Source organism: Abrus precatorius, unplaced genomic scaffold, assembly GCF_003935025.1.
Source record: "Abrus precatorius isolate BTA unplaced genomic scaffold, Abrus_2018 Scaffold153, whole genome shotgun sequence".
Lineage (NCBI taxonomy): Eukaryota > Viridiplantae > Streptophyta > Magnoliopsida > Fabales > Fabaceae > Abrus > Abrus precatorius.
Window position 1 is genome coordinate 356,212 of NW_020874351.1, and position 27,106 is coordinate 383,317.

At 36.7% G+C, this 27,106-nt stretch overlaps 7 protein-coding genes and 1 pseudogene across 8 annotated transcripts; 7 read left to right on the top strand and 1 right to left on the bottom strand.

The window, feature by feature from the left end:
- The first annotated feature begins 217 nt into the window (after window positions 1–217).
- Window positions 218–3,126, top strand: LOC113857116 (nuclear pore complex protein NUP50A-like). Of its 2 annotated transcripts, none has more exons than XM_027488861.1 (2): window positions 218–486; window positions 1,302–3,126. In XM_027488861.1, the coding sequence occupies exon 2, from the start codon at window positions 1,359–1,361 to the stop codon at window positions 2,709–2,711; it is 1,353 nt and encodes a 450-aa protein (XP_027344662.1). In that variant the 5' UTR covers window positions 218–486; window positions 1,302–1,358; the 3' UTR covers window positions 2,712–3,126. The 2 variants fall into 2 exon arrangements, with proteins under 2 accessions (XP_027344662.1, XP_027344663.1); XM_027488862.1 differs by having other exon boundaries at window positions 220–486; window positions 1,142–3,119.
- Window positions 3,127–3,523: 397 nt separating this feature from the next.
- On the top strand, window positions 3,524–7,201 carry LOC113857249 (exocyst complex component EXO70A1-like). The gene has a single exon (XM_027489048.1). It carries the CDS (start codon window positions 3,599–3,601, stop codon window positions 5,321–5,323), a length of 1,725 nt encoding a protein of 574 aa, XP_027344849.1. The 5' UTR covers window positions 3,524–3,598; the 3' UTR covers window positions 5,324–7,201.
- Window positions 6,496–7,890, top strand: LOC113857215 (exocyst complex component EXO70B1-like). Its single transcript, XM_027489013.1, has one exon. It carries the CDS (start codon window positions 6,496–6,498, stop codon window positions 7,888–7,890), a length of 1,395 nt encoding a protein of 464 aa, XP_027344814.1.
- Window positions 7,891–10,068: 2,178 nt separating this feature from the next.
- On the top strand, window positions 10,069–11,818 carry LOC113857250 (annotated as a pseudogene).
- A 2,583-nt stretch (window positions 11,819–14,401) lies between these two features.
- On the top strand, window positions 14,402–16,175 carry LOC113857196 (exocyst complex component EXO70A1-like). The gene has a single exon (XM_027488987.1). The coding sequence runs from the start codon at window positions 14,464–14,466 to the stop codon at window positions 16,168–16,170; it is 1,707 nt and encodes a 568-aa protein (XP_027344788.1). The 5' UTR covers window positions 14,402–14,463; the 3' UTR covers window positions 16,171–16,175.
- Window positions 16,176–17,649: 1,474 nt separating this feature from the next.
- Window positions 17,650–19,374, top strand: LOC113857216 (exocyst complex component EXO70B1-like). The gene has a single exon (XM_027489014.1). The coding sequence runs from the start codon at window positions 17,650–17,652 to the stop codon at window positions 19,372–19,374; it is 1,725 nt and encodes a 574-aa protein (XP_027344815.1).
- A 1,742-nt stretch (window positions 19,375–21,116) lies between these two features.
- LOC113857152 (nuclear pore complex protein NUP50A-like) lies at window positions 21,117–23,560 on the top strand. Its single transcript, XM_027488916.1, has 2 exons — window positions 21,117–21,207; window positions 21,859–23,560. Exon 2 carries the CDS (start codon window positions 21,916–21,918, stop codon window positions 23,272–23,274), a length of 1,359 nt encoding a protein of 452 aa, XP_027344717.1. The 5' UTR covers window positions 21,117–21,207; window positions 21,859–21,915; the 3' UTR covers window positions 23,275–23,560.
- Window positions 23,561–24,558: 998 nt separating this feature from the next.
- Window positions 24,559–26,537, bottom strand: LOC113857217 (exocyst complex component EXO70B1-like). Its single transcript, XM_027489015.1, has 2 exons — window positions 24,868–26,537; window positions 24,559–24,667 (listed from the first exon to the last, which is right to left on the bottom strand). The coding sequence occupies exons 1-2, from the start codon at window positions 26,535–26,537 to the stop codon at window positions 24,559–24,561; spliced, it is 1,779 nt and encodes a 592-aa protein (XP_027344816.1).
- Window positions 26,538–27,106: the final 569 nt, after the last annotated feature.

Genomic DNA, 27,106 nt, shown 5'->3' on the forward strand with positions numbered 1-27,106 from the left:
ACCAAATTTATTAAAAAAAATTATGATTAAAAAATCATTTTATTAACTGTTAAAAATACGAAATGAAATATTTTCGAAGTTTAAGTTAATAAAATAAATAACATTTCATTAGAAGAAAACTGATATTATCAACTAGTTATTAAAATTTAGGATATGCATAATGAAAAGGGCTAAACAATCGATCTCTCTATATATGTAGGGAAGACATTACATTAGTGCAAGAATTTACCGGACACATTTTTCGGGGGAAAAAAGAAAAAGAAAAAGGAGATGCTGATGCAGATGCTTGAGGTGGCTGTGTGAGTCGTGACCAAACAAATTGGTGTCGCTTCGTTCATCGTGTTAGGGTTTGCACCTTCACACTCTCACCCTCCTCGGAGCTACAAATTATCCCTTTTTCTGTCAACAGATTATTCCAAATTCTCTTGTGCTATCGTTTCGGCAACTCGCGAAATCGATTGCTAGGTTTTGTTCTTTCGGTTCCTTGTAAGTCCCCTTTGCCTCTATTATCGTTTCATTTTTTGTATCCACTGTTTGATCGATTTGTTCCTACCTTCTCTATCTAGCTGTACGATAATCATTTCTCTGTTTTCTCAAATCCCTTTTACTATTATTCTCTTAAAGTTTGAAACTTTAGCACTGAGTCTGATACAAACTCATCTAGGTTCTGAATAACGTGTCGTCAATTTTTTGCCTCACAATATTGATACTGTTTTTTTTTCCTCGAAGAATGGAATTCATTGCTTCAACAGGGTTAGTTTATGCGTGATTTCACTCCTAGAATGCTGCACTTGAAATTCCCTTTTATCATGTTGGTTTCAACTGAATAACTATTAGCAGTCTTTTTGTTTTCACTATCCCTGTATTACAAACATGTGCTTATGCGGTCAGTATAGAAAGTATAGAATGCTTAAATAACTATACTTCAGTATAATGAGTTTAAGTATATGTCCAACACAATTCTGTTAATTGAGAGCAATTGAAATGAAGGGTTTAATTTTGGGTAGATGGGATAGGACCGAATTGCTGTAAACTATATATAAGGTTTGAAGGTCGCGATGATGTTTACTAGCCTTTATACTGGCTTCTCAGTGTGGTGGTGGTGTTTAAAATGGTTAGTCTGTGAATTTCATATTAATAGGATTTCTGGTCTTGGCTTTGTGAGGTTGATGGCACGTCTTTTTTTCTGAGCCAATGCTTAACATCTTCTGAGGCTTTTCAGAATGTGTGTGTATATTCCTGAATCATAGAAGTATGGTGTTATTCATATAGCTTGGGATACTCATATTTCGTGATTGCAGCTCTTCCTGTACCGTAACTTGGGAAATAGAAGTTTGATATTTTGGTGTCTTTCTTCAATGGGAGATGCTGAGAATTCCCTTCCATCATCAAAGAAAAGAGCTGCTGGAAGGGAGCTCACTCGAGATACTCCTCTGGATGATGAGGAAGATAGCCCTGAGCTTGATGCTGGAACTTTCAAGAGGGCCAGTGATGAGGTTCTGGCAAGCAGAAGAATAGTCAAAGTTCGTCGCCAGCACACCAATTCTGCCCCTGCTTCAAATCCATTTGCTGGAATACGCTTGGTTGCTCCTACTGAATCCAATGCTAATCCTGGTGAAGTTACTGCTGAAACCCAAGAAGCTGGTGAGAATACTGTTGCAGATTATTCAAAAGGTAGTGACAGTATAACCAAAGAGTCTGAGAAAGCGAAAGATGAAGAAGGTAAGCAGTCAGAGACAGAGAGCAAAACCCATGAAGTGGAGGATAAATGTGCTGGAAATAAGGATGCTGCAGAAGGAATCAATGCAGATAAGGAGAATAATGGTGACAAATCTGAGGTAGATGTTGAACAAAGGAAGGATGGCAATAAAAGTGAAAATGATGACAAGAAGGATGCTGCTGATAAGGAGACTGCCAATGAGGTTGATAAAGAACAAATTAAGGATGAAAATACTGAGAACTATGATAAGAATAACAATGGTGAAAACAAGGATAAGAAAGATGACAAAGTTGAAAGTGAAGAGCCTAGTGCCGAAGGCGGTACCTTGAAGTCATTTCAACAACTCTCGCAAAGTCAAAATGCCTTCACAGGTCTTGCTGGAACTGGATTTTCTTCTTCCTTGTTTTCCTTTGGGTCTATGTCAAATGATGGGTCTGCTTTGGGCAGCGGGTCTGGTTCTATTTTTGGGATGAAAAATGACAAGCCTCTTGGTCTAGGCTTATCCAACAATGGAAGTTCTGGTTTTGGGGCTGCTGTTTCCAAGAGTGATGGAAGTGGTTTCTCAACTCTGCAAGAAGTTGTCATTGAAACTGGTGAAGAAAATGAGAAAGTGGTTTTTAATGCAGATTCAGTATTGTTTGAATTTGTGGATGGGAGTTGGAAGGAACGAGGCAAGGGAGAAGTGAAGGTGAATGTAACTAGTGGAACAGAAAAAGCCCGACTACTTATGAGGTCTAGGGGAAATTACAGGTTGATTTTAAATGCTCGTCTATACCCTGATATGAAGCTCACAAATATGGACAAGAAAGGTGTTACTTTTGCTTGCATCAATAGTGCCACCGAAGGGAAGGATGGTCTTTCAACATTTGCTTTGAAGTTCAAAGACGGGTCCATAGTGGAGGAGTTTAAAGCTGCTATCACGGCACACAAGGGTGAGACATCCACAGTTCTCAAGATTGCAGAAAATTGTCCCGAGGCTTCTGATGTTTGAGATATATGTCACTCACTGGATACTCAATTTTCTCACAAACTCCCTCCCCTTAGTTGTTATTTTACGAATAGATACGGTTCAGAATGTATTTTCATGGCGCCTTAGTATGACAAAATTTTATCATATTTGAGACTAGTTGTACTTTAATTTGAGTCAAACCTCCATGTTATAGAGGGATATGATTTTGGATAAATCTTGAATTTAGAATAAGTAGCACGTTAACAGTCGAACGTTCAATACGACTACTGCATTTACAATTGCTGGAAAGAGTGCATGACTATTTTTTCTCTAAGCACTTTTTCTTTGTTACGACGAACTAGGAGACAAACAGAGTCATCGCTTTTCACGGCATGTTGGTTTTCCATTTTGTTACCACTAACATGGTCTCAGTGCTATACACAGTTATGTATATTTGAACTTATGCTACATGTATGTTAATTTTAAGCAAGTTCACATACAGGATGCAATCACTTCTAAAACTGAAATATAAATTAAATCAATACTCGATACTTAAATATGGATAAATTTCTAAAACAATATTTAGAGAAAATAAAATAAATTAAATTAAACTTTTTTAATAAATTAAATCAAATTATGCAACAAGTCTTTTTGGAATGTTATGAGAAAAAAAAAAATTATGCAAGTCAGCCTTTAAAAAACTTAAATAAAAATGAAAATATTAAAATATATAAATAAAAATATTTTAATACCCAAATATTTTGAGTTTATAAGATAAACACCCAAAATGAGTGTTAAAATAGCATATTTCCTTTTTATAATTATATTTCTTCAGACCAGTTTTGTTGGACGGTTACCTCGTGTAAATCAAAGTCAAGTCCTTTCTGGGGTTACTTGCAGACGCTGCTTCTTCGTTTACCAATCCATTGATGGATAACTTAGCATTGGACATCGTTCACAGATGGAACTCCGAGGAAGCCCGAAAGAAGATGATCTTCGCCGGCGACCGGCAAGAGGCGGAGTGCTACCTCCAAGCCGTCGATGAAATCCAGCGCTCATACGACGAGAGCGCCATCGCCATCGCCATGTCACGCTTGCGAAACGAATTCCGTAACATCCTAATCTCCCGCGCCAACCCCACTTCCTTCCTTCACCATCTCAACACCGAAGAAGAAAAAGAAGAAGAACCCCAACAGGGTTGTTGTGCTGGCTTCAGTCATCGACGCTTTAACGGTTCACCTTCAGCAAAACGACATGATGCTGCTGATGAACTTCTTTCTTTTGTCAACTTGGAGGAGATGGGTGTGATAACTTTTAGTGTTGATGCTATAAACGACCTGCGTTGCATTGCGGAAAGGATGATATCGTCAGGGTACTTGTGGCAGTGCATAGAGGTTTATGGCACTGTGAGGAAATCCATTATCGATGCCACCCTTCAGAGGCTGGGCATCGGTTATGTTCAGCGAGACCAGCTTCCGCCTGACACAAGGATCCACATCTGGAGAGAAGCAGCTAGGGTCAGTGTTCTCATCTTGTTCGCCCGCGAGAAGAGGCTTTGTGAGGAAATCTTTGAAGGCGTTGGTCCTGATATTGCTCATGCTTCCTTCATGGAGACGGCCAAAGAAGCTGCCATTCAGCTTCTCAAATTTGCTGACGCTATTTTCACAAGCACGACCTCATCGCCTCAGAAGCTGTTCAGGATTCTAGACCTGTATCAAGCTTTGGCTGATTTGATACCTCATTTTGATAATATCTTTGACCATAAATCATGTTATCCCATACGTATTCTCGCTGCTGATGTTCTGTCTTGCTTGTCTGAGGCTGCAAGGGACACTTTCTTCCAGTTTGAAAATTCTGTGCTTGGGGACACATCTGAGTCTGAGATTCCTATCCCTGCAAATGGGATAATTCACCCCTTGACCATTTATGTGATGGATAATTTAAGTTTTATCTGTGATTACAAACAAACTTTGGATGACCTTATAGTGCCTAAGCCATCAATGGAGTCTATTTTCACCCCTGATAAGCATTTTGCCCAAGAAGAAGGGGAAACCCGCTTGACTATTTACTTAACTTCTATTATTGAGACGTTGCTAATTAAGTTGGATGGTAAGTGCAAACAATATAAGGTCGAGTCTTTGTCTCATCTGTTCACGATGAACAATGCCCATTACATTTTTAAAAGGGTGAGAGGGCATTCTAAATTGAGGGACATAATTGGAGATGGTTATTTGAAAAAGCTGGAGAGAAAATTCCAGCAGGCTGCTATTAGCTACGAGAAATCAACTTGGGGGAGGGTGTTGGAGTGTTTAACGGAGGAGGGATTGTATTTGAAAAAAGGTGGTTGGGGGAGGGTGTTTGATTGTTTAACAGGGGGGGGATTATATTTGAAAAAAGGTGGCAAGATGTCAATCTCAAACTTAAAGGCCTTCACTGTCTTGTTTGAGAAGGTTCATAGGACTCAGGCTGTCTGGTCAATACCGGATTTACAACTCAGAAGTAGCCTTCAAATGTCTATAACACAGAAGCTGATCCCAGCGTATAAGTCATTTGTAAGGCGGCATGGGAACATCAAATTGGGCTACGTTAAGTATTCTGAGCTGGACCTGAATGCTGCTGTTTTGGATCTTTTCAAAGGAAAATCTATTTCCTAACACTTGAGCAGCAGAAGAGAACACAATGATCAAGTATTCAAGTTTTTACCATCATATTTTCACACTTATTTTCTCTTATATTCATTTTCATTCTCCTTTTCTTTTTAGTCATGCCATGTATCATGTAGTTTAGAAGCTATGACACATTCTTCTAATTCTTTGTTTTTCTTTCCTTGGAGTGTTCCGGTAATTGAGTCAATCTTAGATTTCTCAGGCTCTCGAGTGCTTCAAGATTAATGGAAGGGGTTACTTAGTTAGAGGAGTTTTCTGAAGTAAATAAATATGATGAAGATGCAAGGAAAGGGTATGATGGTCTCGAGTTCAATATTTGAAGTGAGAATTTTGTTATCACAGGATGATACTTTAGTATGAAAAAAACTAATTAAAATTACATGTATGTTCAAATATAAAGGACAAAAATGTTACTAAACCTTGTTTTATTGTAGTGCTAAACTAGTTTTAAATGTGGACAAAAATATGTTTATAACTTAGTTGGTAATAATTTTTTTCACCGAATGTAAGTATTAACAAAACGATGAAAGCACAAAAGTTTTCTACACTATAAGTTAGATTTGAACTCATGCCACGTGTATGTTAATGTAAAGCAAGTTCACATACAGGATGCAATTATTTCTAAAAATGCAATCTAAATTAAATCAATACTCAATACTTGCGTGCAATGTGGATCAATTTCTAAAACAATAAGAATCAAGTTATGCAACGAGTCTTTAGGAATGTTATGAGAAAAAATATTAAAATATATCATTTTTATTTTTATAAACATTTACTGAAGATTTTATCCGAGTTAAATCTATAAGTACCACAGCTATTAGTTTTGGATTAGTGCATCAGTTCACATAAATATACTAAAATCATTTATAATGTGCATTAAAAATTTCAGAAATAAAATGAAAAATAGGAAAAACTTTATGCTTTTGCAAATTCAAAGTAACTTACGCGGTTACTCCGACCAAAAGTAAAGTCAATATACATTTCTTCAGATAATTGTGTTCTTAAACACTTTTTTTTTTTCATCTATTTTTTTATTCTCTTTCTTTATATTTCTCTTCCGAACCTTGAAGGTTAGAACGTGTCCTTGTCTCCTTGGACAACCAAATCAAAGTCAAGTCCTTTACGGGGTGACCCTGTATCTTCGTCTACTCAATTCATTGATGAGGAACTTAGCATTGGACTTCATTCTCCTGTGGGACTCCGAGGAAGCCCGGCAAAAGATAATCTTCACCGGCGACCGGCAACAGGCAAGGTGGTACCTCCAAGCCGTCGACGTAATTCAGCGCTCCGATGATCAAAGCACCATCCCCATCGCCATGGCACGCTTGGAAAACGAATTCCGTAACATACTAATCTCATACACCAACCCCACTTCTTCTCTTGACCCTCTAAACACCGAAGAAGAAGAAAAAGAAGCCCAAAACAGTTTTGGTTGCTTCCGTCATTTCCGCTTCAACGGTTCAGCAAAACAACATGATGCTGCTGCTGCTGCTGATGATGATAAGCTTCCTCACATTGGCGTGATACCTTACGATGCTATAAAGGACCTGCGTTGCATCGCGGAAAGGATGATATCATCTGGGTACTTGGGCAACTGCATCCATGTTTATTCCAGAGTTAGAAAATCTGTTTTTGTTGCCACTGTCCAGAGGCTGGTCATCAGTGATGTTAAGCTTCGGCTTAAGGCCAAGATCCAGCGTTGGAGAGAGGCTTCTACGGTTTATGTTAGGACCTTGTTTGCCAACGAGAAGGAGCTCTGTGAGAAAATCTTTGATGAGGTTGGTCCTGAAATTGATCGTGCCTGTTTCATGGAAACTGTGAAAGAACCTGCCATTCAACTTCTTAAATATGCTGACGCTACTTGCATGAGCCCCATCTCGTCACCTGACATCTTGTTCAAGATTCTAGTGCTGTATGAAGCTTTGGCTGATTTTGATCGTGTCTTTGACTTCAAATCCTCTGAGTCTATACGTGTTATGGTTGCTGAGGTTCTGCCTCGGTTGGCTGAAGCTGGAAGAAGGGCTTTGTATTTGTTTGAATGTTCTGTGGTTTGGGACAAATTTACGGTTGTTATCCCCAGCGGAGCAATTCACCCCTTCACCACTTATGTCATGAATTATTTAAATTTTTTCTCTGATTACAAACAAACTTTGAATAAATTTATAGTACCTAAGCCATCAATGGAGTCATTTTTTGCTGACATCAAAGAGGAAGGGGAAACCCCGTTGCGTGTTCACATAATTTGGATTTTTGAGGAATTGCAAGTTAAGCTGCAGGGTAAGTCCAAGCAATATAAAGACGAGTCTTTGTCTCATCTGTTCATAATGAACAATGTCCACTACACTCATAAGAGAGTGAGAAGAAATTCTAAATTGAGGGACATAATTGGAGATGGTCGTTTGAAGGAGCTGGAGAGGAAATTGACGCAGGCTGCTATTAGCCACGAGAAAGCAACCTGGGGGAGGGTGTTGGATTGTTTGACAGACGAGGGATTGTATTTGGAAAAGGGTGACAAGATATCAATCTCAAAGAGTGCTTTGAGAAAAAAAAATTAAGGCTTTCAATACCTTGTTTGAGAAGGTTCATAGGACTCAGGCTATGCGGTCAATATCGGATTCTAGCCTCAGGAGCAGCCTTCAAATATCTATAACAAAGACGCTGATCCCTGTGTATAAGTCATTTGTTGAGCGGCATGGGAGCATTCAATTGAGTGGAACACTCGATGTAATGGACTCCTTCAAGTATTCTGAGCTGACCCTGCAGATCGCTATTTTGGGTCTTTTTAGAGGAAAACCTGTTCCCAGCACTTGAGCAGATTGAGTTAAGTATTCAAGTTTCTAATGTTCCCAAAGTAGGGTCTATTTGATGGAGTTCATCAATGTTTCTATTATTCACAATCTCTCAATTCAGTAATCTTGATTGTTTTTCTTTTTCTTAGTTGTTTCTGTCTCTCTCTCTCTCTCTCTTTATGGAATACACACTACTTTTTTGTTATTTGGAAAGAAAAATCTATGACCCAATTGATTGTTAGTGGTGGTATTGGAGTGCTGCATTATCTTGCTTTTTGGTTTGGAATCTGAAAATCATTTGCGGAGCTTTTTTTTCAACTGAGAGAGGAGCTTCTAGTGTCTATATTAGAGATGGGGAATTGCTTTTTGTACCCGCATTTTTTCTTATTTCGCCCCTCTATTTTTTTTTATTTCTAAAATACCCTTTTATGATAATAAAAAAATTATTGAAAAATAATATAACACTAATTATCTTCTTATGTTCATGCACCTCTCTACTTTTTTTTTCCTTAAAATTTTGGAATTTCTACAATTTAAGTTTCAAAAATTATAATTTTTTTTTCAAAATTTAATTCTAAAAATATAAAAATTAGTTTTTATATTTATATCTTTTAAAATTTAAGATTATAATCCTTCCGTAATCATATTTTCGAGCAGAAATTTATTATTACCACTCCTTCCAGAATTTTATTTCCTAAAACTTATGATTAAACTAATATATAAGGATAGGGTGTACACAAGCATTAGTCCAGCAAGTAAATTTCAGAGGCCATGTTTCTGATTGATCAATAAATATTAGATATTAAGATGGGTTAATTATAAATAAAAATATTTTTTAAAAATTAAAATTATTTTAAATATTTTAATTTTATTTTTAATAAAATTTTAATTTATTTATTAAAAAAAAAAGTGTCCCTACTCCCACCCAAACTTAAGAAAAAATTTATTTCCTCGTCAATTTCTTCCTTGCCCCTTAAAATCGGTCCATCTACAATAAAAAATGACTGCAGTAAAAAATAAAATACTGCACATCCTGCAATCTCATTTTGTATAATTTATTTTTTAATTATATTATATTATTTTAAAATATATGTATTAACGGTTGAGATTAACTCAAGAAAATTTAATTGCTAATGATCAGAGCCCAGAGATGCAGTGATAGAAAGACAAGAATTTTAAAGTAAGACATTAATCAAGTACAGGAATAAATTACATTAAAATATATTAATTTTTTAAGCAGATAAAAATATTTTTTTTTTCTTAATTAGTGAATGAGTTATAAAATTAAAAGTTAAAAAGTGTAAAAGTTATATCAGAGATAAAATCTGTTAAAATAAATTGAATTCTTTTAATAATTATATATGATTTCACTGAAAAAAAAAATAACAGTAAACATTAATATTTATAAAGTTTAGTCAGCGGGAAATATCAACCCATTAAAACAAGTTTTTTTTTTTTAGAGATTCAAGATAAAGAACAGCTTAGAAGTATATTTTCTTAACTGTTGTTTATTTTAATGATTAAAAATTTATAAAAAATAATTATTTTTATTTTTATTTTTTATTAACAATTGTAAATATTAATAAATATTTTTTGATGCTTATTATTATAATACAACTTAACAAACTATAACTTTAATGATATTATAATAGCAAAACCTAAAATATAATAAAATATTTTTTATAAAAATTAAAAAAAATGAACAAATGCGTATTTTAACTTTATTTTTAATAATGTTCTCCCTTCAAAAAACTAAATTATACAATATTTATAATATTTTAATTTAAATACTTAATTTTCTAAAAGCTTAAAAGTAATTAACAGACTAAATCAAGAAATAAAACGAAAATCGGAAGAAATTAAAAACTGTACTTTCAAAGTACTACGACTTACCCCACTGGCACTTGGTCAGTATCTTTGTCTCCAAAGACACATAACCAAAGTCAATTCCTTCGTCTCAAAAGTCTCCAATTCCAATTCCAGTGATGGACAACTTACCCTGCGAAATCATTCTCCGGTGGGACTCCGAGGAAGCCCGAGAGAAGATGATTTTCGCCGGCGACCGGCGAGAGGCGGAGCGCTACCTCCAAGCCGTCGACGAAATCCAGCGCTCCGAAGACCAGAGTGCAATTCCGATCGCCATGGCACGCTTAGAAGACGAATTCCGTAACATCCTAATCTCCCACACCAACCCCACTTCCTCCCTTTGCCATCTCATCACCGAAGAAAAAGAAAAAGAAGAACCCCAACAGGGTTGTGCTTGCTTCGGTCATCTACGCTTTAACGCTTCACCTTCTGCAAAACGGCATGATGCTGATGATGAACTTCTTTCTTTTGCCAGGTTGGACGTGATGGGTGTGATAGCTTTTAGTGATGATGATATAAACGATCTGCGTTGCATTGCGGAAAGGATGATATCGTTTGGGTACTTGTGCCAGTGCATCGAGGTTTATGGCACTGTGAGAAAATCCATTATCGATGCCACTCTTCGGAGGCTTGGCATCGGTGATGTTCAGCGAGACCAGCTTCCGCTTGAGACAAAGATCCATCGCTGGAGAGAGGCTGCTATGCTCTGTGTTCTTATTTTGTTCGCCCGCGAGAAGAGGCTTTGTGAGGAAATATTTGATGGGGTTGGTCCTGATATTGCTCATGCTTCCTTCATGGAAACTGCCAAGGAACCTGCCATTCATCTTCTCAACTTTGCTGATGACACTTGCAAAACCCTGAGCCTGAGATCATTACCTGACAAGCTGTTCAGGATTCTAGACTTGTATAAAGCTTTGGCGGGTTTGATACCTCATTTTGATAATGTCTTTGACCTTAAATCCTGTGAGTCCATACGTGTTTTTGCTGCTGATGTTCTGTCTCGCTTGTCTGAGGCTGCAAGGGACACTTTGTCAGAGTTTGAGAGTACTGTGCTTGGGGACAGGTCTGAGTCTGAGGTTCATGTTCCTAAAGATGGGACAATTCACCCCTCCACCACCTATGTGATGGATTATTTAAGTTTTATCTGTGATTACGAGCAAACTTTAAATGAGGTTATAGTTTCTAAGCCATTTCCACCCTCGATATGGATTTTGCTGATGAAACGAAAACCCCATTAGTTATTCACTTAATTTGGATTTGTGGAATATTGCAACTAAACTTGGATGTTATGTCAAAGCAATATAAAGACGAGTCTTTGTCTCGCCTCTTCATAATGAACAATGTCCACTACATTTTCAAGAGGGTAAGTGGGCATTCTGGATTGAGGGACATGATTGGAGATGGTCATTTGATGAAGCTGGAGACGAAATTCCAGCAGGCTACTATTAGCTACGAGAAATCAACTTGGGGGAGGGTGTTGGATTGTTTAACAGAGGAGGGATTATATTTGATAAAAGGTGGCAAGATGTCGATCTCGAAGAGTGCTTTGAGAAAAAAAATTAAGGCCTTCAATGCCTTGTTTGAGAAGGTTCATAGGACTCAGGCTGTGTGGTCAATACCGGATTCAGGACTCAGGAGGGGCCTTCGAAAGTCTATAATAGAGAAGCTGATCCCAGCGTATAAGTCATTTATTGGGCGGCATGGGAGCATTGAATTGAGTGGAACACATGTAGTGGACTATGTTAAGTATTCTAAGGGAGACCTGCGGGCTGCTGTTTTGGATTTTTTCAAAGGAAAACCAGTTTCCCAGCACTTGAGAAGGAGATAACACAATGGTCGAGTTAAGTCGAGCCAATTGTAGTGGATGCCAATTCTACTGATGGCACAGCCCTTTCAATGGTAATGAGGCTGATGTAGAGTAATGGAGCCCCATCAGCCTTGTTTCCACTGTGTGATTGTTTCTAAAGTGCCATATCTAACTCCCACTTTGACAACAAGTTATTTTTACAATTCTTACTTCTACCACCTGGGTTCTAGCAATTCTACTTTATCTGTTTAGTGTATCATATAATTTACTACAAATAGGATGTATATATGGGAGATAGAGAAGAAATTATAAAATTAAGTCCACATTCAGTGGTGAATCAGTGACCAAATCTCAGAACTCCCATCATCTACTTTTTCATAAGTTTGTACGGCAATATGTTTTGGAATTTTGTAACACTTGTTGCTTGAGCAATCATGTGGTATGCAATTAATGCCAAACTTTTCGTGTAAACTCTCTTTGTTGTGTAAGATGAGATTAATATCACAATTGGATCTTAAGATTATATTTTATTTTATATCTTAAACTTTCTAGAGTGGCTACTGATCTCTGTCTCACGTGTGTTTATGATAAACAATGTTCATTACATTTTTAAGAAGGTGGGAGGGTGTTCTGAAAGGACTAGAATACTCTGCATTTAGTGCATTTTTCTATTTTTCTTAAATGGATGACTTTTTGTTTAAACAAAAATAAAAATTTATATTAATTATAGTTCGTGCCAAAATTGCACAGTATTCATTCCCGATTTGAAATGATGAACAATTGGAAATGATCATTTGCATAAGCTGAAGTGGAAATTCTGGCGGGCTGGGACTAACTACCAGAGAGCAACTTGGGGGAGGAGGGTGTTGCATTGTTCAGAAGAGATGGATATGTATGCAGAATATAGTATTGGTCACGAAAGTGCTATGAAACAAATGATAAAGGCCTTTAATAGTATGTTTTAAAAGGATAGCAGAACTGAAAATGAAACTAAACATGTTTTCAATAAATTACAAAATTAAAAATGAAAAATATCTTTTAAAATAAAAAAAATGTTTTCACAAACCAAATGCATGTATTTATTCTTGAAGAGTAAAGACCTATGGGAGTATGACCCTCTGCAGTCACAGAAAAAGAAAAGATAAATATTTATCATTTATTTTATATTTAAAATTAAACAAAATTAACAAAATAGAAAAAAAGAGAGCCAATAATGATAAGAATGACTGTATGAATTGAGACAGCAGAAGATCCGGATGCAGCTACGGAGTACGGGCTATCACAGCCAATCTAATATGGGTTTTTATTTAAATATTGTAAAATAAAAAATAATTTATTAAAATAGTGTATTTTTCAAACAATTTTCCTATCTGGGGTTGGGGCGCACACGTATCGCCAAAACGGCTGGCGAAACTTATTATTTTAATATTATAAAACAAGTTTCGTCAAACGAAAGGCGAAAGTTGAACAAAGTAGGACCATTAGAGAGCGATTCATTAGGAACCGCTTTCAGAAGTCCATGAAAGAGAGCGGTTCCAAAAGAAACGCTCTCAGAAGTTCTACTAAGATAGCGGTTTCACAAGAACCGCTCTCAAAATGTACTTATCATGCAATCAATATCTTCATCATCACATATATCTAAAGCTGTATATTGTCTACTATTTTCATCAATCAAAAAATGAGAAATTAATCTACAAATTACTTGATTATTATTAAGATTAAGTTTCAAATGAATTTTTCTTTTCAAGGCTTCAAAACTTATTTCTCGCTGTATCTGAATCACTCTCTTACTTCCATCAAAGCTCACTCCTTCATTTCTTTCATATATTCTACCATTCCAATATATAATAATAACAATTCTACTCATCCTGCAAAATGAGCCTCGGATGAGAGGGGCAGGGGTGGGAATAAATAATATCAGGTTTCACCAAAAGATCTGCGTTAAAAACGTTTTCGCAGAAAAAATGGCAAAAGGAGACTAATTACCACTTCTGAGAGCGGTTATTCTTGAACCGCTCTCTTATGAGAACTTCTGAGAGCGGTTACTAATGAACCGCTCTCTTAGATAGGATTCTGAGAGTGGTTCAAACTGAACCGCTCTCTAATGTGTCTACTTTTTCATGTTTCGCGGGGTGAATGGCGAAATTACCTTCAACTTTTGCCTTTCGTTTGGCGAAACTTATTTTATAATATTAAAATAATAAGTTTCGTCAGCCGTTTTGGCGATACGTGTGCACCCCAACCCCAGACAGAAAAATTGTTTGAAAAATACACTATTTTAATAAATTATTTTTTATTTTACAATATTTAAATAAAAAAGCCTAATGTTGGATCCAAATAATCCAAATAATCGATAATATTATTTATATATATATATATATATATATATATATTATAAGCATGTCCCATGTTACTTGTTATGTTTAATAATTTAATATCTTCAAAAAATAAACTATATAATATTTCTTATTTGATAATTTAAATATTTAATGTCCTAAAATTTTTCAAAGTAATTGAGAGAACCAATAAATAAAATAAAAAACGGGGGAAAAAACGTAGCTTTTTACGATTCCAGTACCTAGCCCTCACCAAGTCAATATCTTTCTTCGGACACACAACCATAGTCAATCCCTTCGTCTCAAAAGTCTCCAATTCCGATTCCAGTGATGGACAACTTACCCTACGAAATCATTCTCCGGTGGGACTCCGAGGAAGCCCGAAAGAAGATGATTTTCGCCGGCGACCGGCAAGAGGCGGAGCGCTACCTTCAAGCCGTCGACGAAATCCAGCGCTCCGGCAACCAGAGTGCTATCCCCATCGCCATGGCACGCTTGGAAAACGAATTTCGCAATATTCTCATTTCCCGTAGCAAGCCCATTTCCTTCCTTCACCATATCCACGCCAAAGAAGAAGAAGAAGAAGAAGCTCAACATGGTTGTGCTTGCTTCAGTCATCCACGCTTTAACACTTCAGCTTCAGGAAAACGACAAGATGATTATGATCCTTTTGATGATTGTAATTTTCTTTATTCTCTTAGGTTGGACAAGACTAATAAGCTAGGTTATAGTATTGGTGCTATAAACGACCTGCGTTGCATCGCCGAAAGGATGATATCGTCTGGGCACTTGTGCCAGTGCATCGAGGTCTATGGCACTGTGAGGAAATCCATTATCGATGCCTCTCTTCGGAGGCTGGGCATCAGTCATGTTAACCTTCCGCTTGACGCCAAGATCCGCCGCTGGAGAGAGGTTGCTAAGGTCTGTGTATTCACCTTCTTCCCCCGTGAGAAGAAGCTTTGTGAGGAAATCTTTAGTGGGGTTGGTGATGATATTGATCATGCTTGCTTCATGGAAACTATGAAGGAATCTGCCATTCAGCTTCTCAACTTCGCTGACGCTATTTTCACAGCCACGACCTCATCGCCTCAGAAGCTGTTCAGGATTCTAGACCTGTATCAAGCTTTGGCTGATTTGATACCTCATTTTGATAATATCTTTGACCATAAATTATGTGAGTCCATCCGTGTTCTCGCTACTAATATTCTGTCTCGATTGTCTGAGGCTGCAAGGCACACTTTCTTCCGGTTTGAGAATGCTGTGCTTGGGGACACATCTGAGTCTGAGGTTCCTATCCCTGCAAATGGGACAATTCATCCCTTGACTACCTATGCGATGGATTATTTATGTTTTATCTGTGATTACAAGCAAACTTTGAATGGTCTTATACTGCCTAAGCCATCAATGGAGTCTATTTTCACCCTGGATATGCATTTTGCTCAGGAAGAAGGGGAAGACCGATTGACTATTTGCTTAACTTTGATTATTGGGATATTGCTAATTAAGTTGTATGGTAAGTGCAAGCATTATAAGGACGAGTCTTTGTCTCATCTGTTCATGATGAACAATGTCCACTACATTTTTAAGAGGGTGAGAGGGCATTCTGAATTGAGGGACATGATTGGAGATGGTCATTTGAAAAACCTGGAGAGGAAATTCAATCAGGCTGCTGTTAGCTACGAGAAATCAACTTGGGGGAGGGTGTTGGATTGTTTAACGGAGGAGGAACTGTATTTGAAAAAAGGTGGCAAGATGTCAATGTCGAAAAGTGCTTTGAGAAAAAAAATTAAGGCATTCAATGTCTTGTTTGAAAAGGTTCATAGGACTCAGGCTGTCTGGTCAATACCGGATTTAGAACTTAGAAATAGCCTTCAAATGTCCATAACAAAGAAACTGATCCCAGCGTATAGGTCATTTGTTAGGCGGCATGGGAAGATGGAATTGAGTGGAACATATGTAATGGGCCATGCTAAGTATTCTCAGCTGGATCTGCATGCTGCTGTTTTTGATTTTTTTAAAGGAAAACCTACTTCCTAGCACTTGAGTAGAGAGAACACAACGATTGAGTCAAGTTTTCAAGTATCTTCCGTCATATCTTTCACATTTTTTTCTCTTATATTTATTTTCATTATCTTTTTCTTTTTAATTATGCCATCTATTACGTCTCTCACTTAATCTTTTTTTTTTTCCTCTCTTTGTACTTTTCACTCATTTGGCACCCGAATATGAGGTGTGAAACAATTATTTTCCTTTTTAAGTTTAGAAACTATGACACAGTCTTCTAATTCTCTGTTTCTTTTTTCTTTGGAGTGTTCAGGTAATTGAGTCAATCTGAGATTTCTCAGGCTCTCGAGTGCTTCAAGATTTCTGGAAGGGGTTAGTTAGTTAGAGGAGTTCTGTGAACTAAATAAATATGATTAAGATGTAAGGAAAAGGGAACGAGATATGCTATTATTTGTAAATTAAGCATTAGCTCTTCGTTAAAAAAGAAATCCTTGGTAAATGGAAAACCTTGGAAGAGATATCTCTCGTACTTTTTTTCTTTTCATTCAATTCAATAAATTCTTTATTTTCTTTCTCGTTTATACTCTTGGTTCCTAACAATGCATTACGTTGTGAACTTAGGTGACTACAATGTTTCATTTGGACGGTCCTATTTTTGGGATATCTTGGTAGCCAAAGTGGGGTTTATTTTTTTATAGACAGTGTGTTATTCAGAATATGCAGTAATATTGATTATTTTTCTTTTTCTTGATTGCTTTTTCTCACTGTAATGGGATACCACTACTTTTAAGCTTAATGGAGTACAAAACACTAGCGATGTGTGGTGATTTGGAAAGGACCAACAAAATTCTACCATCAATTCCAAGAGAGCATCGTAACAGGTGGCAGTTATTTTTGGTCACTGTGTTACAAAATGACCTCTGCTTTCATTATTTAGAATTTATGTTTTGAAAAGAAATTTTGGTAACAGGGTTGTGCTATAAAATTATGGAAATATACTTACCAAAATAACAAAAATTGTTTGGGTAGATAATTCTCATGCACTACGTTTTTGTACTAGAGAATTGTCGACCAGCTGATAAATGGAAGTGGATCTTTAGTGATAATGTTTACTCGTATGGTCACTAGGATTTTGTTTCTTATTATTTTTTTCTGTAACCATGTGATAATGTTTTTTAAGTGAAATGCATGAGTGTTGAAGACGCGTATTTATATTGATTAAAAATTACGCAAAAATAAAAGAGAGTGAAACAAAGAAAACTCATTTAAAAACCAAGAAAAACCGTATACCACTATACCTTGGTTGAGTTTGAAAATATTAATTAATATCAATAAAAGTTGTAATAAAAAAAGAAAAGATACGATATCTTTTTTTAATATTTATTATTGCACAAAACTTGAGACGTAAAATATAGAAATGTGAGCGAGTGTCTGCTTTGGCGGTTCTTTTGTCAATAGGGACACATCCAAAGTCAATTCTTTGTCTCCCACTCCCCAATTCCATTCCCACCGATGGACAACTCGCCGGTCGAAATCATTTTCCGGTGGGACTCCGAGGATGTCCGACAAAAGATGATCTTCGACGGCGACCGGCAAGAGGCGGAGCGCTACCTCCAAGCCGTAGACGAAATCCAGCGCTCCGGCGACCAGAGTGCTGTCTCGATCGCCATGGCACGCTTGGAAAACGAATTTCGCAACATTCTCACCTCCCGCACCAAGCCCATTTCCGTCCTTCCCCATCTCAACACCAAAGAAGAAGACGAAGTAGTAGTAGAAGAAGAAGAACCCAAACAGGGTTGTGCATGCTTCTGTTGTCTCCGCTTTAAATCTTCAGCTTCAGCAAAACGACATGATGATGATGATGATTATTATTATTACGATGATTGTAGGCTTCTTTATTTTGGCAGGTTCGACGAGACGAGTGTGCATTGTTTCAGTGTTGATGCTATAAACGACCTGCGTTGCATTGCTGAAAGGATGATATCGTCTGGGTACTTGTGGCAATGCATTCAGGTTTATGGCACTGTGAGGAAATCCAATATCGATGCCATACTTGGGAGTCTGGGCATCAGTGATGTTGGTGCTCCGCTCGAGGCCAGGATCCACCGCTGGAGAGAGGCTGCTATGGTTTGTGTTCTCAAATTGTTCGCCCGTGAAAAGAGGCTTTGTGAGAAAATCTTTGATGGGGTTGGTCCTGATATTGCTCATGCTTCCTTCATTGAAACTGCCAAGGAATCTGCCATTCAGCTTCTCAACTTTGCTGACACTACTTGCACAACCCTCATGTCATTACCTTACAAGCTGTTAATGATTCTAGACCTATATAATGCTTTGGCAGATTTGATACCTCATCTTGATAATGCCTTTGGTCTTAAATCCTGTGAGTCCATACGTGTTCTCGCTCGTAACGTTCTGTCTCGCTTGTCTGAGGCTGCAATGGGGAGTTTGTCAGCGTTTGAGAATGCTCTGCTACGGGACACGGCGAAGGCTCCTGTTCCGGCAAGTGGGACAATTCACCCCTTAACCTGGTGTGTAATAGATGATTTAAGGCTTATCTGTGATAACAAGAAAATTTTGAATCGGCTTATAGTGTCTAAGCCATCAATGGAGTCTATTTTCAATGTGGATTTAGCACACATCATCGAGGAGGAAGGGAAAACCCCGTTGGGGGTTCACTTAATTTGGATTATTGAGATATTGCAAATTCACTTGGATGGCAAGGCCAAGCAATATAAAGACAAGTCTTTGTCTCATCTGTTCATAATGAACAATGTCCACTTCATTTTTGATTGGATGAGAGCACTGAAAGAGCATTCTGAATTGAGGGACATGATTGGAGATGGTTATTTGGAGAAGCTGGAGAGGAAATTCCAGCAGGCTGCTATTAGCTACGAGAAATCAACTTGGGGGAGGGTGTTGAATTGCTTAACGGATGAGGGATTGTATTTGAAAATAGGTTGCAAGATGTCAATCTCGAAGAGTGCTTTGAGAAAAAAAATTAAGGCCTTCAATGCCTTGTTTGAGAAGATTCACAGGACTCAGGCTGTCTGGTCAATACCGGATTCACAACTCAGGAAGAGCCTTCGAATGTCTATAACGGAGAAGCTAATCCCAGCATATACGTCATTAGTTGGGCAGTGTGGGAGCATTAACTTGAATGGAAGATATGTAGAGTATTCTGAGCTGGAGCTGCAGGCTGCTGTTTTGGAGCTATTTAAAGGAAAACCTATTTCCTAGCACTTGAGCAGGAGAAAGCACGATGATTGAGTTAAGTACAATTTCTACTGTTCCCAAAGTAGGCTCTATTTGATAGACACAGTTGTGTTATTCAGAATCTCTCAATGCAATAATCTTAATTGTTTTTCTTTCTCTTGATTGTTTTTTTCTTTGTTATGGGATACGCACTACATTTTGGTAATTTGTAAAGAAAAATCTATAACCCAAATTGATTGTTAGTGGAGGTGTTAGAGAGTTGCATTACGTTGTTTTTGTCCTTTTGTTGCAGTTGACTGAACCAAATGGAGAAAAGGACTAACAAAATGGAGAGGAAGGAAACCAAGAGGAGCCAATGGTAGTGAATGCCAATTCTACTGATGCCACCAAGGCTGATAAAGGGCAGATTACGAGTAATGGAGCCAATGGTAGTGAATCCCATTTTGACAAGTTATTTTTACAATTCTTACTCTTACCAGCTCAGTCCTAGCAATTCTAGTTTTATCTTTTTAGTGTATCATTTAATTTACTACAAATAGGCTGCACATATAATTAAGTCCATTTTCAATAGTGAATCAGTGACCAAATCTCAGAACTCACATCATGTATTTTTCCACTTGTTTGTACAGCAATTTGGCTTGAAATTTTGTAAAATTTTGTTGCTTGAGCAATCATTTGTTATATAATTGACGCCAAAATTTTCCTGTAAACTCTCTTTGTTGTGTAAGGTGAGATTAATATCACAATTGAGTTCTGGATTATATTTTATTTTCCATCTTAAATTTTCAGAGCTACTGATCTTTGTTTTTCACATGCTTGTGGTCTCCTTAATTTTGTCTTCCGATCACTTTCCACACTTTGCCTATGTAATTTAGGGCTTAATTTAGCTAAAGTTCTAGAGTTCTTTTTATAAGTGAAGAAAATTAATATAAAAAATGTATAAAACTTTTTTAATTTATACACAATTTATCTTTTGAATAGTTAAGTAAGCGAGTTTATATTGATTGAAATATTTTAGTTTAGATTTGGATGTTCTGTGTTTTTCTTTGTACTAACCCGAGCAGAATCAACCCAATCAAATTCATATGGGATCAGTTTGGTCATTACTTTGAAATATATTTATGTTCTAAGATATTTTATTTAATATTTATGCAAAAATAAAAGAAAATGAAATAAAAGAAATCATTTAAAAAATAAGAAAAGTCATATAGCAGGGCGAATTTGAAAGTTTTTTCAATCCAACACCTGACATAATGTATATGGAATCCGAAATTCCTTTAGATAAATAAAATTGACGAAATAGTTTAAATTAATTTTTCTTGTATGAATCAGGTGAATTTGTCGAGTTCATAAGTTAATATATGGATAAACACTTACTAAAATGATTTTAAAATAATATAGATATACATTCGAATAAATTTGACTCAATTCAAACACACTGTTAATCAAATTCAGGCTCACTTAGACTCCCTCGTAGGTGATTAATTCTTGCATATATCTATTAAACAAAATAGACACATTAAGAATAAACTAATCAAGCTTAACGATATAAACCTTATTCTTAAAATTCAGCAAATATTATTATCGATTAACTAATACCAACCTTTTATTTTGACGTAAAAAAAAATTATCTTCAGTAATATCGAAAAAATAAAAAATTTAAAAACACGTGTTTTTTTTTATGCAGTTAACCGAACCAAAACGCACGTTCTTACACTTATTCTGGTTTTCCTGTCTTACCCTTGTGAAACCCTAGTCCCTAGAGTGTTGCCCATTTTCGCTGAATGCCTGATCTGCGTCTTGCTGTCGACACTCCATAGTCTCTGGATCTCGATCTCCACTTTGCTTCAACTTCAGGTACGAACCAAGCTGATCTTTTTCTCACAGAGCATGTAACTCGATTCATAGATGTTGGTTTCAACTGAATCTCTTTGAACCATCTTTTTGTTTTCTTTACTTATGCTTCTGTGGACAGTATATAATGCTTAAATAACTATAAGTATATGTCTTACATAATCTGTTAGTGGACAGCAATTGAAGTGAAGGGTTTAATTTAGCTCCAAATATATTCTTCTTCTTTTTTGCATCCATGGAATTCTTATGAAATGAATGCTTTTTCAAAATGATTGTTTAATTTTGTTCAGATGGGATAAGAGAAATTTTCTGTAAACTATCTATGAGGTTTAATGGTGTACATGCATCTAGCTCTCAGTGTTGATGTTTACTAGCTTTTTCACTGTCTTCTCAGTGTGTGGTTGGTTGGGAGGGCTAGTTTGTGAATTTTATATTAATAGGATTTCTGGTCTTGCCTTACTGAGTTTGATGGCACATATTTTTTATTTGCCCAGTGTGTGGTATTTCTAGGTAATGTTTAACATTTTTTGAGGATTTAGAATGTGTGTATATTCCTGATCCGTATAAGTATGATGTCATTCTTATAGCTTGGGCTACTCTTAATACCACTATGAATCTTGTACTTGAATGAAAGCTGTAATTTCCTGATTGCAGCTCTTCTTGTACTGAAACTTGGGAAATAGAAGTTTGATATATTGGTCTCTTTCTTCAATGGGGGATACTGAGAATTCCCTTCCACCATCAAAGAAAAGAGCTGCTGGAAGGGAGCTCACTCGAGACACTCCTTTGGATGATGAGGAAGATAGCCCTGAGCTTGATGCTGGAACTTTCAAAAGGGCCAGTGATGAGGTTCTGGCAACCAGAAGAATAGTCAAAGTTCGCCGCCAGCAGACCAATTCTGCTCCTTCGTCAAATCCTTTTGCTGGAATACGCTTGGTTGCTCCTACCGAGTCCAGTGAAAATCCCTGTGAAGCTACTACCAAAACACAAGAAGCTGGTGAGAATACTGTTGCAGATGATTTGAAAGGTAGTGACAGTGTAATCAAAGAGTCTGAGAAAGCTAAAGATGAAGAAGGTAAGGAATCAGAGACAGAGGGAAAACCTCATGAGGTGGAGGATAAATGTGCTGAAAGTAAGGATGCTGCTGAAGGAAGCAATGCAGAGAAGGAGAATAATGATAACAAATCTAAGGTAGATGATGAGCAAAGGAAGGATGACAATAAAAGCGAAAATGATGACAAGAAGAACAATGAAAATAAGGAGAGTGCCAGTGAGGATGATAAAGAACAATCTAAGGATGAAAATAATGCCGCAAACGATGATAAGAAAGAAAATAGCGAAAACAAGGATAAGAACGATGAAAAAGTTGAAAGTGAAGAACCTAGTGCTGAAGTCAGCAGTTTGAAGTCATTTCAACAGCTTTCACAAAGTCAGAATGCTTTCACAGGTCTTGCTGGAACTGGATTTTCTTCTTCCTTGTTTTCCTTTGGGTCTGTGTCAAATGACGGGTCTGCTTTGGGCAGTGGGTCTGGTTCTATTTTTGGAATGAAAAATGACAAGCCTCTTGGTTTGGGTTTATCCAACAATGGAAGTTCCGGTTTTGGGGCATCTGCTGTTTCTAAGAGTGATGGAAGTGGTTTGTCAACCCTGCAAGAAGTTGTTGTTGAAACTGGTGAAGAAAATGAAAAAGTAGTTTTTAATGCAGATTCAGTATTGTTTGAATTTGTGGATGGGAGTTGGAAGGAAAGAGGCAAGGGAGAAGTGAAGGTGAATGTAACTAGTGGAACAGAAAAAGCCCGACTACTCATGAGGTCTAGGGGAAATTACAGGTTGATTTTAAATGCACGTCTATACCCTGATATGAAGCTCACAAATATGGACAAGAAGGGTGTTACTTTTGCTTGCATCAATAGTGCCACCGAAGGGAAGGATGGTCTTTCAACATTTGCTTTGAAGTTCAAAGATGGGTCCATAGTGGAGGAGTTTAAAGCTGCTATCATGGCACACAAGGGCGAGGCATTGACGCTTCTCAAGGCTCCAGAAAATTGTCCCGAGGCTTCTGATGTATGAGATATATGTCACTTACTGGATACTCAATTTTCTCACGAACTCCTTCCCCCTAGTTGTATGGCAGAGTCTATCATATTTGAGACTAGTACTTTAATTTGAGTCAAATCTCCAAATTATAAAGGAATATAATTTTGGATAAATCTTGAATTTAGAATACTTAGCTCTTAAACAGTGGAACATTCAATAGGATTATTGCAGGATTATTGCTTTTAAGTCCAGAATTCGATTAATTTCAACGTCCAAATACCTAACGTTATCTGTCAATCATGGCTAGTAAAAGCGTTTGATTACTGCGTTTCTATCTGCATATTGGAAGTTCTTTTTCATTTGCTATGACGAACTGAGACAAAATAGCATCATCACTTTTTACAGCAGATTAGTTTTTATTATGTTACAGCAAATCTAGTTGCACATTTTGCGTTTACTTTAACGCTTATAATTTGGATTTTCAAACATTTATTCTGTGAAGAAGATTCTTGACCAGTTTAGTGTTGGATTTGGTATTAAGGTTATATTGATAAAATCTTTAGCTTATGTTTTGATTGATATTAACGGTCGAAAACAAGTCAAAGTTAAAAGCTCTCAGAAAATTTGAGAGGATTATTGTTGTGATTGATCGTTATCAGTCAATAAATATATGCAAAAAACGGAAAAAATTAAACACTTTAATTGATTTTATTTAAAATGGAAAATGAGAAAAGTTAGAAAACAATGAATGCATAAATTGATTTTAATTTTTAAAATAAAAATATAATTTATTTACTTCTTCTTTTTCCTGTGAGTATTATTAAAAAAACATAAATAAAATAAAAAATAGGAAATTTTTCTTTTGTAGATTATAACATGACTAAACATTAATTTATGAATATTAATAATTCTTTATAAATATTTCTAATAAAGTTTAATATAACTACTGAGATAACTCAATCTAGCTCAGTAGATCTTTGTTGCTAAACTTTAAACATTTCTTAGCTCGTAAGTTATAGCATGTACACATGAAAAAAAAAAACGTTTTACGCGTTAAAAAATGTCTAATATTGTAGTGTAATGTAATTGAATTTAGAATTAAATTTGTATATATTCTATGTTACTTTATGAATAACGATTATTGTGAGAATGGCATAAAATTGATAGATATTTGTGTAACAGGCACATTCAAATGGGTCGAAGTATGGAAGAATGGCTCTGTGTAGACCGATAACCATAAGCTAACATCAGAGGCAGAGGCAGAGGCATCACTTACACACAATACAAAATGAAAAGCTTTGAGTGAGAGTAGTGATTTCAGCTGCTACTCTCCGAGCACACTGAACCGCAGGTGGCATGGAGTGAGTCACTGATAAGTTCTTCGTCACTAGATTGGGCTGGCGAAGATACAATGTCTGCAAGAAATCTGGGATCATTTGTAGGGAGAGCATTAGTAAACTAACCAGCCAAATAAAAAGTAAATTTTCTTTGGAATGTAGAGTTTCCATGATTAGTTAATCTCAACTCAACTTATCTTGTTATTGACATTAAAAACTTCTTCTACTTTGTAAATTTGAATTTTAACATACCATATCATGTTAAAAAGTAAATTAAACATACTCTTACTTGACTCGATCAGTGTATCTCCTCCTGGAGTGTTTGGAAACAGGGGTTCCTTCGAAAAATTTCAAGACAGTGTCCTCCAAGTCCTGAAGAGAATACTCAAGGTATTTCACTAAATATCCTTTCTGAAAGAGGCGTGAGTTCCGCCTAATAAATGCACTATATGCTGGGAGCAGTTTCACTAATATAGACATTCGAAGTTCCTTCCTCAGTTGCAAATCCGGTATTACCCAACCACCATGACTCCTTCTAACCTTCTCAAACATGATATTGAAGGCCGTTATGTCGGTTTTTATCATACTTTCATTAACAAGAAAAAACTCACTTAAACGACCCAACACCCTCTCCCAAGTTGCTTTTTGGTAGTTTTCGCTGGCCTCATGGAATTTCTGCTTCAGCTTATCCAAATAATCATTTCCAATTATGTCCATCAATTCAGAACACCCTTCTACCTTCTTAAAAATGTAGTGGTTATTGTTCATCATGAACACTTGAGACAAAGATGAGTCCTTATATTGCTTTGACTTACCCTTCAACTTATATTGCAACATCTCAATAAAACAAATCAAGTGAATACCGAACGGGGTTTTACCAGCTTCCTGATCTAAGATGTAAGCCAATTCCAAGTCAAAAATAGACCCAGTTGATAATGATAATGATGGGTTAGACACTATAAGCTCATTCATAGTTTTCTTGTAATTAGAGATAAAATTTAAATAATTCATGACATGGGTGGTGAAGGGGTGAATTGCTCCCCCAGGGACAACATCCTTAGACTTGTCCTCAACCACGGTTTTTTTAAACAGAGACAAAGTCTCTCTTACAGTTTCGGCCAACCGAGGCAGAACCTCAGCAGCTGTAACACGTATGGACTCGCCGGATTTGAAGTTAAAGATATCATGGAAATCAGACAAAGCTTCATACAGGTCTAGAATCATGAACAGCATGTCAGGGGATGTGGTGGGGCTTTTGCAAGTAGCGTCAGCAAAGTTGAGAAGCTGAATGGCAGGTTCCTTCACAGTTTCCATGAAGCAAGCACGATCAATTTCAGAACCAACCCCATCAAAGATTTGCTCGCAAAGCTTCTTCTCGCTGGCAAACAAGGTCCTAACACAGACCGTAGAAGTGTTTATCCAGCGCTGGATCTTGGCCTTAACCGGAAGCTTCACATCACCTATGCCCAACCTCTGGAAATTGGCAAAAATGGCAGATTTCCTAACGCTGGCATAAACATGGACGCAGTGGCACAAGTATCCAGATGATATCATCCTTTCCGCGATGCAACGCAGGTCGTAGATAGCATCGTAAGTTATCTCGACAAAGCGAAGAAGCTTACGATCATTAACAGCATCCTGTCGTTTTGCTGAAGTTGAAGCGTTGAAGCGGAGATTTAAGAAGCAACCAAAACCGTTTCGGTGTTTCGTTTCTTCTTCGGTGGTGCTGGGATGGTGAGGGGAAGAAGAGGGGTTGGTGTGGAAGATGAGAAAGTTACGGAATTCGTTTTGCAAGCGTGACATGGCGATGGCGATGGCGGCCTCGTCGTATGAGCGCTGAATTACGTCGACGGCTTGGAGGTAGCCCTCCGCCTCTGGCCGATCGCCGGCGAAGATCATCTTCTGCCGAACTTCCTCGGAGTTCCATCGGTGAATAATGTCCAATGCTATGTTCTCCATCAATGGATTAAAGTAAGAAAGGATCGACTTTGGTTTAGGGTGACGACTTCTCATAAGATATTAGGATTTTAATAGCGAGTCCACTCTAAGGGTGAACAATACTAATTGGTTTATAAATTTGAGTAATTTAAATATGACTTGCATTTTTAATTTTATCTTTTAGGCTGAAATTGTACTTTATCTCGACTAATTTAGTGCTATTTTTTTATAAATCAGATAGAATTCTGTTCTACTTGATTCAAGTTATTCCAAGAATCTTTCTTGAATCAAAATATATTTAAAATTAAGAACTTTTTGTAATTATAATTATATCCTTTAATTCAATGATACAATTGATGTATAGATTTTCATGTTAACATTCCAATGGTTAGTTGCTTCTAATTTAATACCATTTATTTATTGCATGGATTAATTGCAATGTTTTAACACCGCAACTGCAGAAATTATTCCATTTTCAACTCTTCACTTAGCTTCTAAATATTTTGATTTCTAATAATACGTATAAAAATAATATTTTAGTAGATCTCTCTTTCAACTTGATTCCAAACTCGCCCTTAAGGGTTGATACA

Bases quoted from the DNA above. Each gene is read 5' to 3' on its own strand.
- LOC113857215 (XM_027489013.1), top strand. From the start codon at position 6,496: ATGAGGAACTTAGCATTGGACTTCATTCTCCTGTGGGACTCCGAGGAA.
- LOC113857216 (XM_027489014.1), top strand. From the start codon at position 17,650: ATGGACAACTCGCCGGTCGAAATCATTTTCCGGTGGGACTCCGAGGAT.
- LOC113857196 (XM_027488987.1), top strand. From the start codon at position 14,464: ATGGACAACTTACCCTACGAAATCATTCTCCGGTGGGACTCCGAGGAA.
- LOC113857249 (XM_027489048.1), top strand. From the start codon at position 3,599: ATGGATAACTTAGCATTGGACATCGTTCACAGATGGAACTCCGAGGAA.
- LOC113857217 (XM_027489015.1), bottom strand. From the start codon at position 26,537: ATGGAGAACATAGCATTGGACATTATTCACCGATGGAACTCCGAGGAA. The intron at 24,668-24,867 runs GTAAGAGTATGT...AAATGATCCCAG, and splicing joins AGATACACTGATCGAGTCAA to ATTTCTTGCAGACATTGTAT.
- LOC113857116 (XM_027488861.1), top strand. From the start codon at position 1,359: ATGGGAGATGCTGAGAATTCCCTTCCATCATCAAAGAAAAGAGCTGCT.
- LOC113857152 (XM_027488916.1), top strand. From the start codon at position 21,916: ATGGGGGATACTGAGAATTCCCTTCCACCATCAAAGAAAAGAGCTGCT.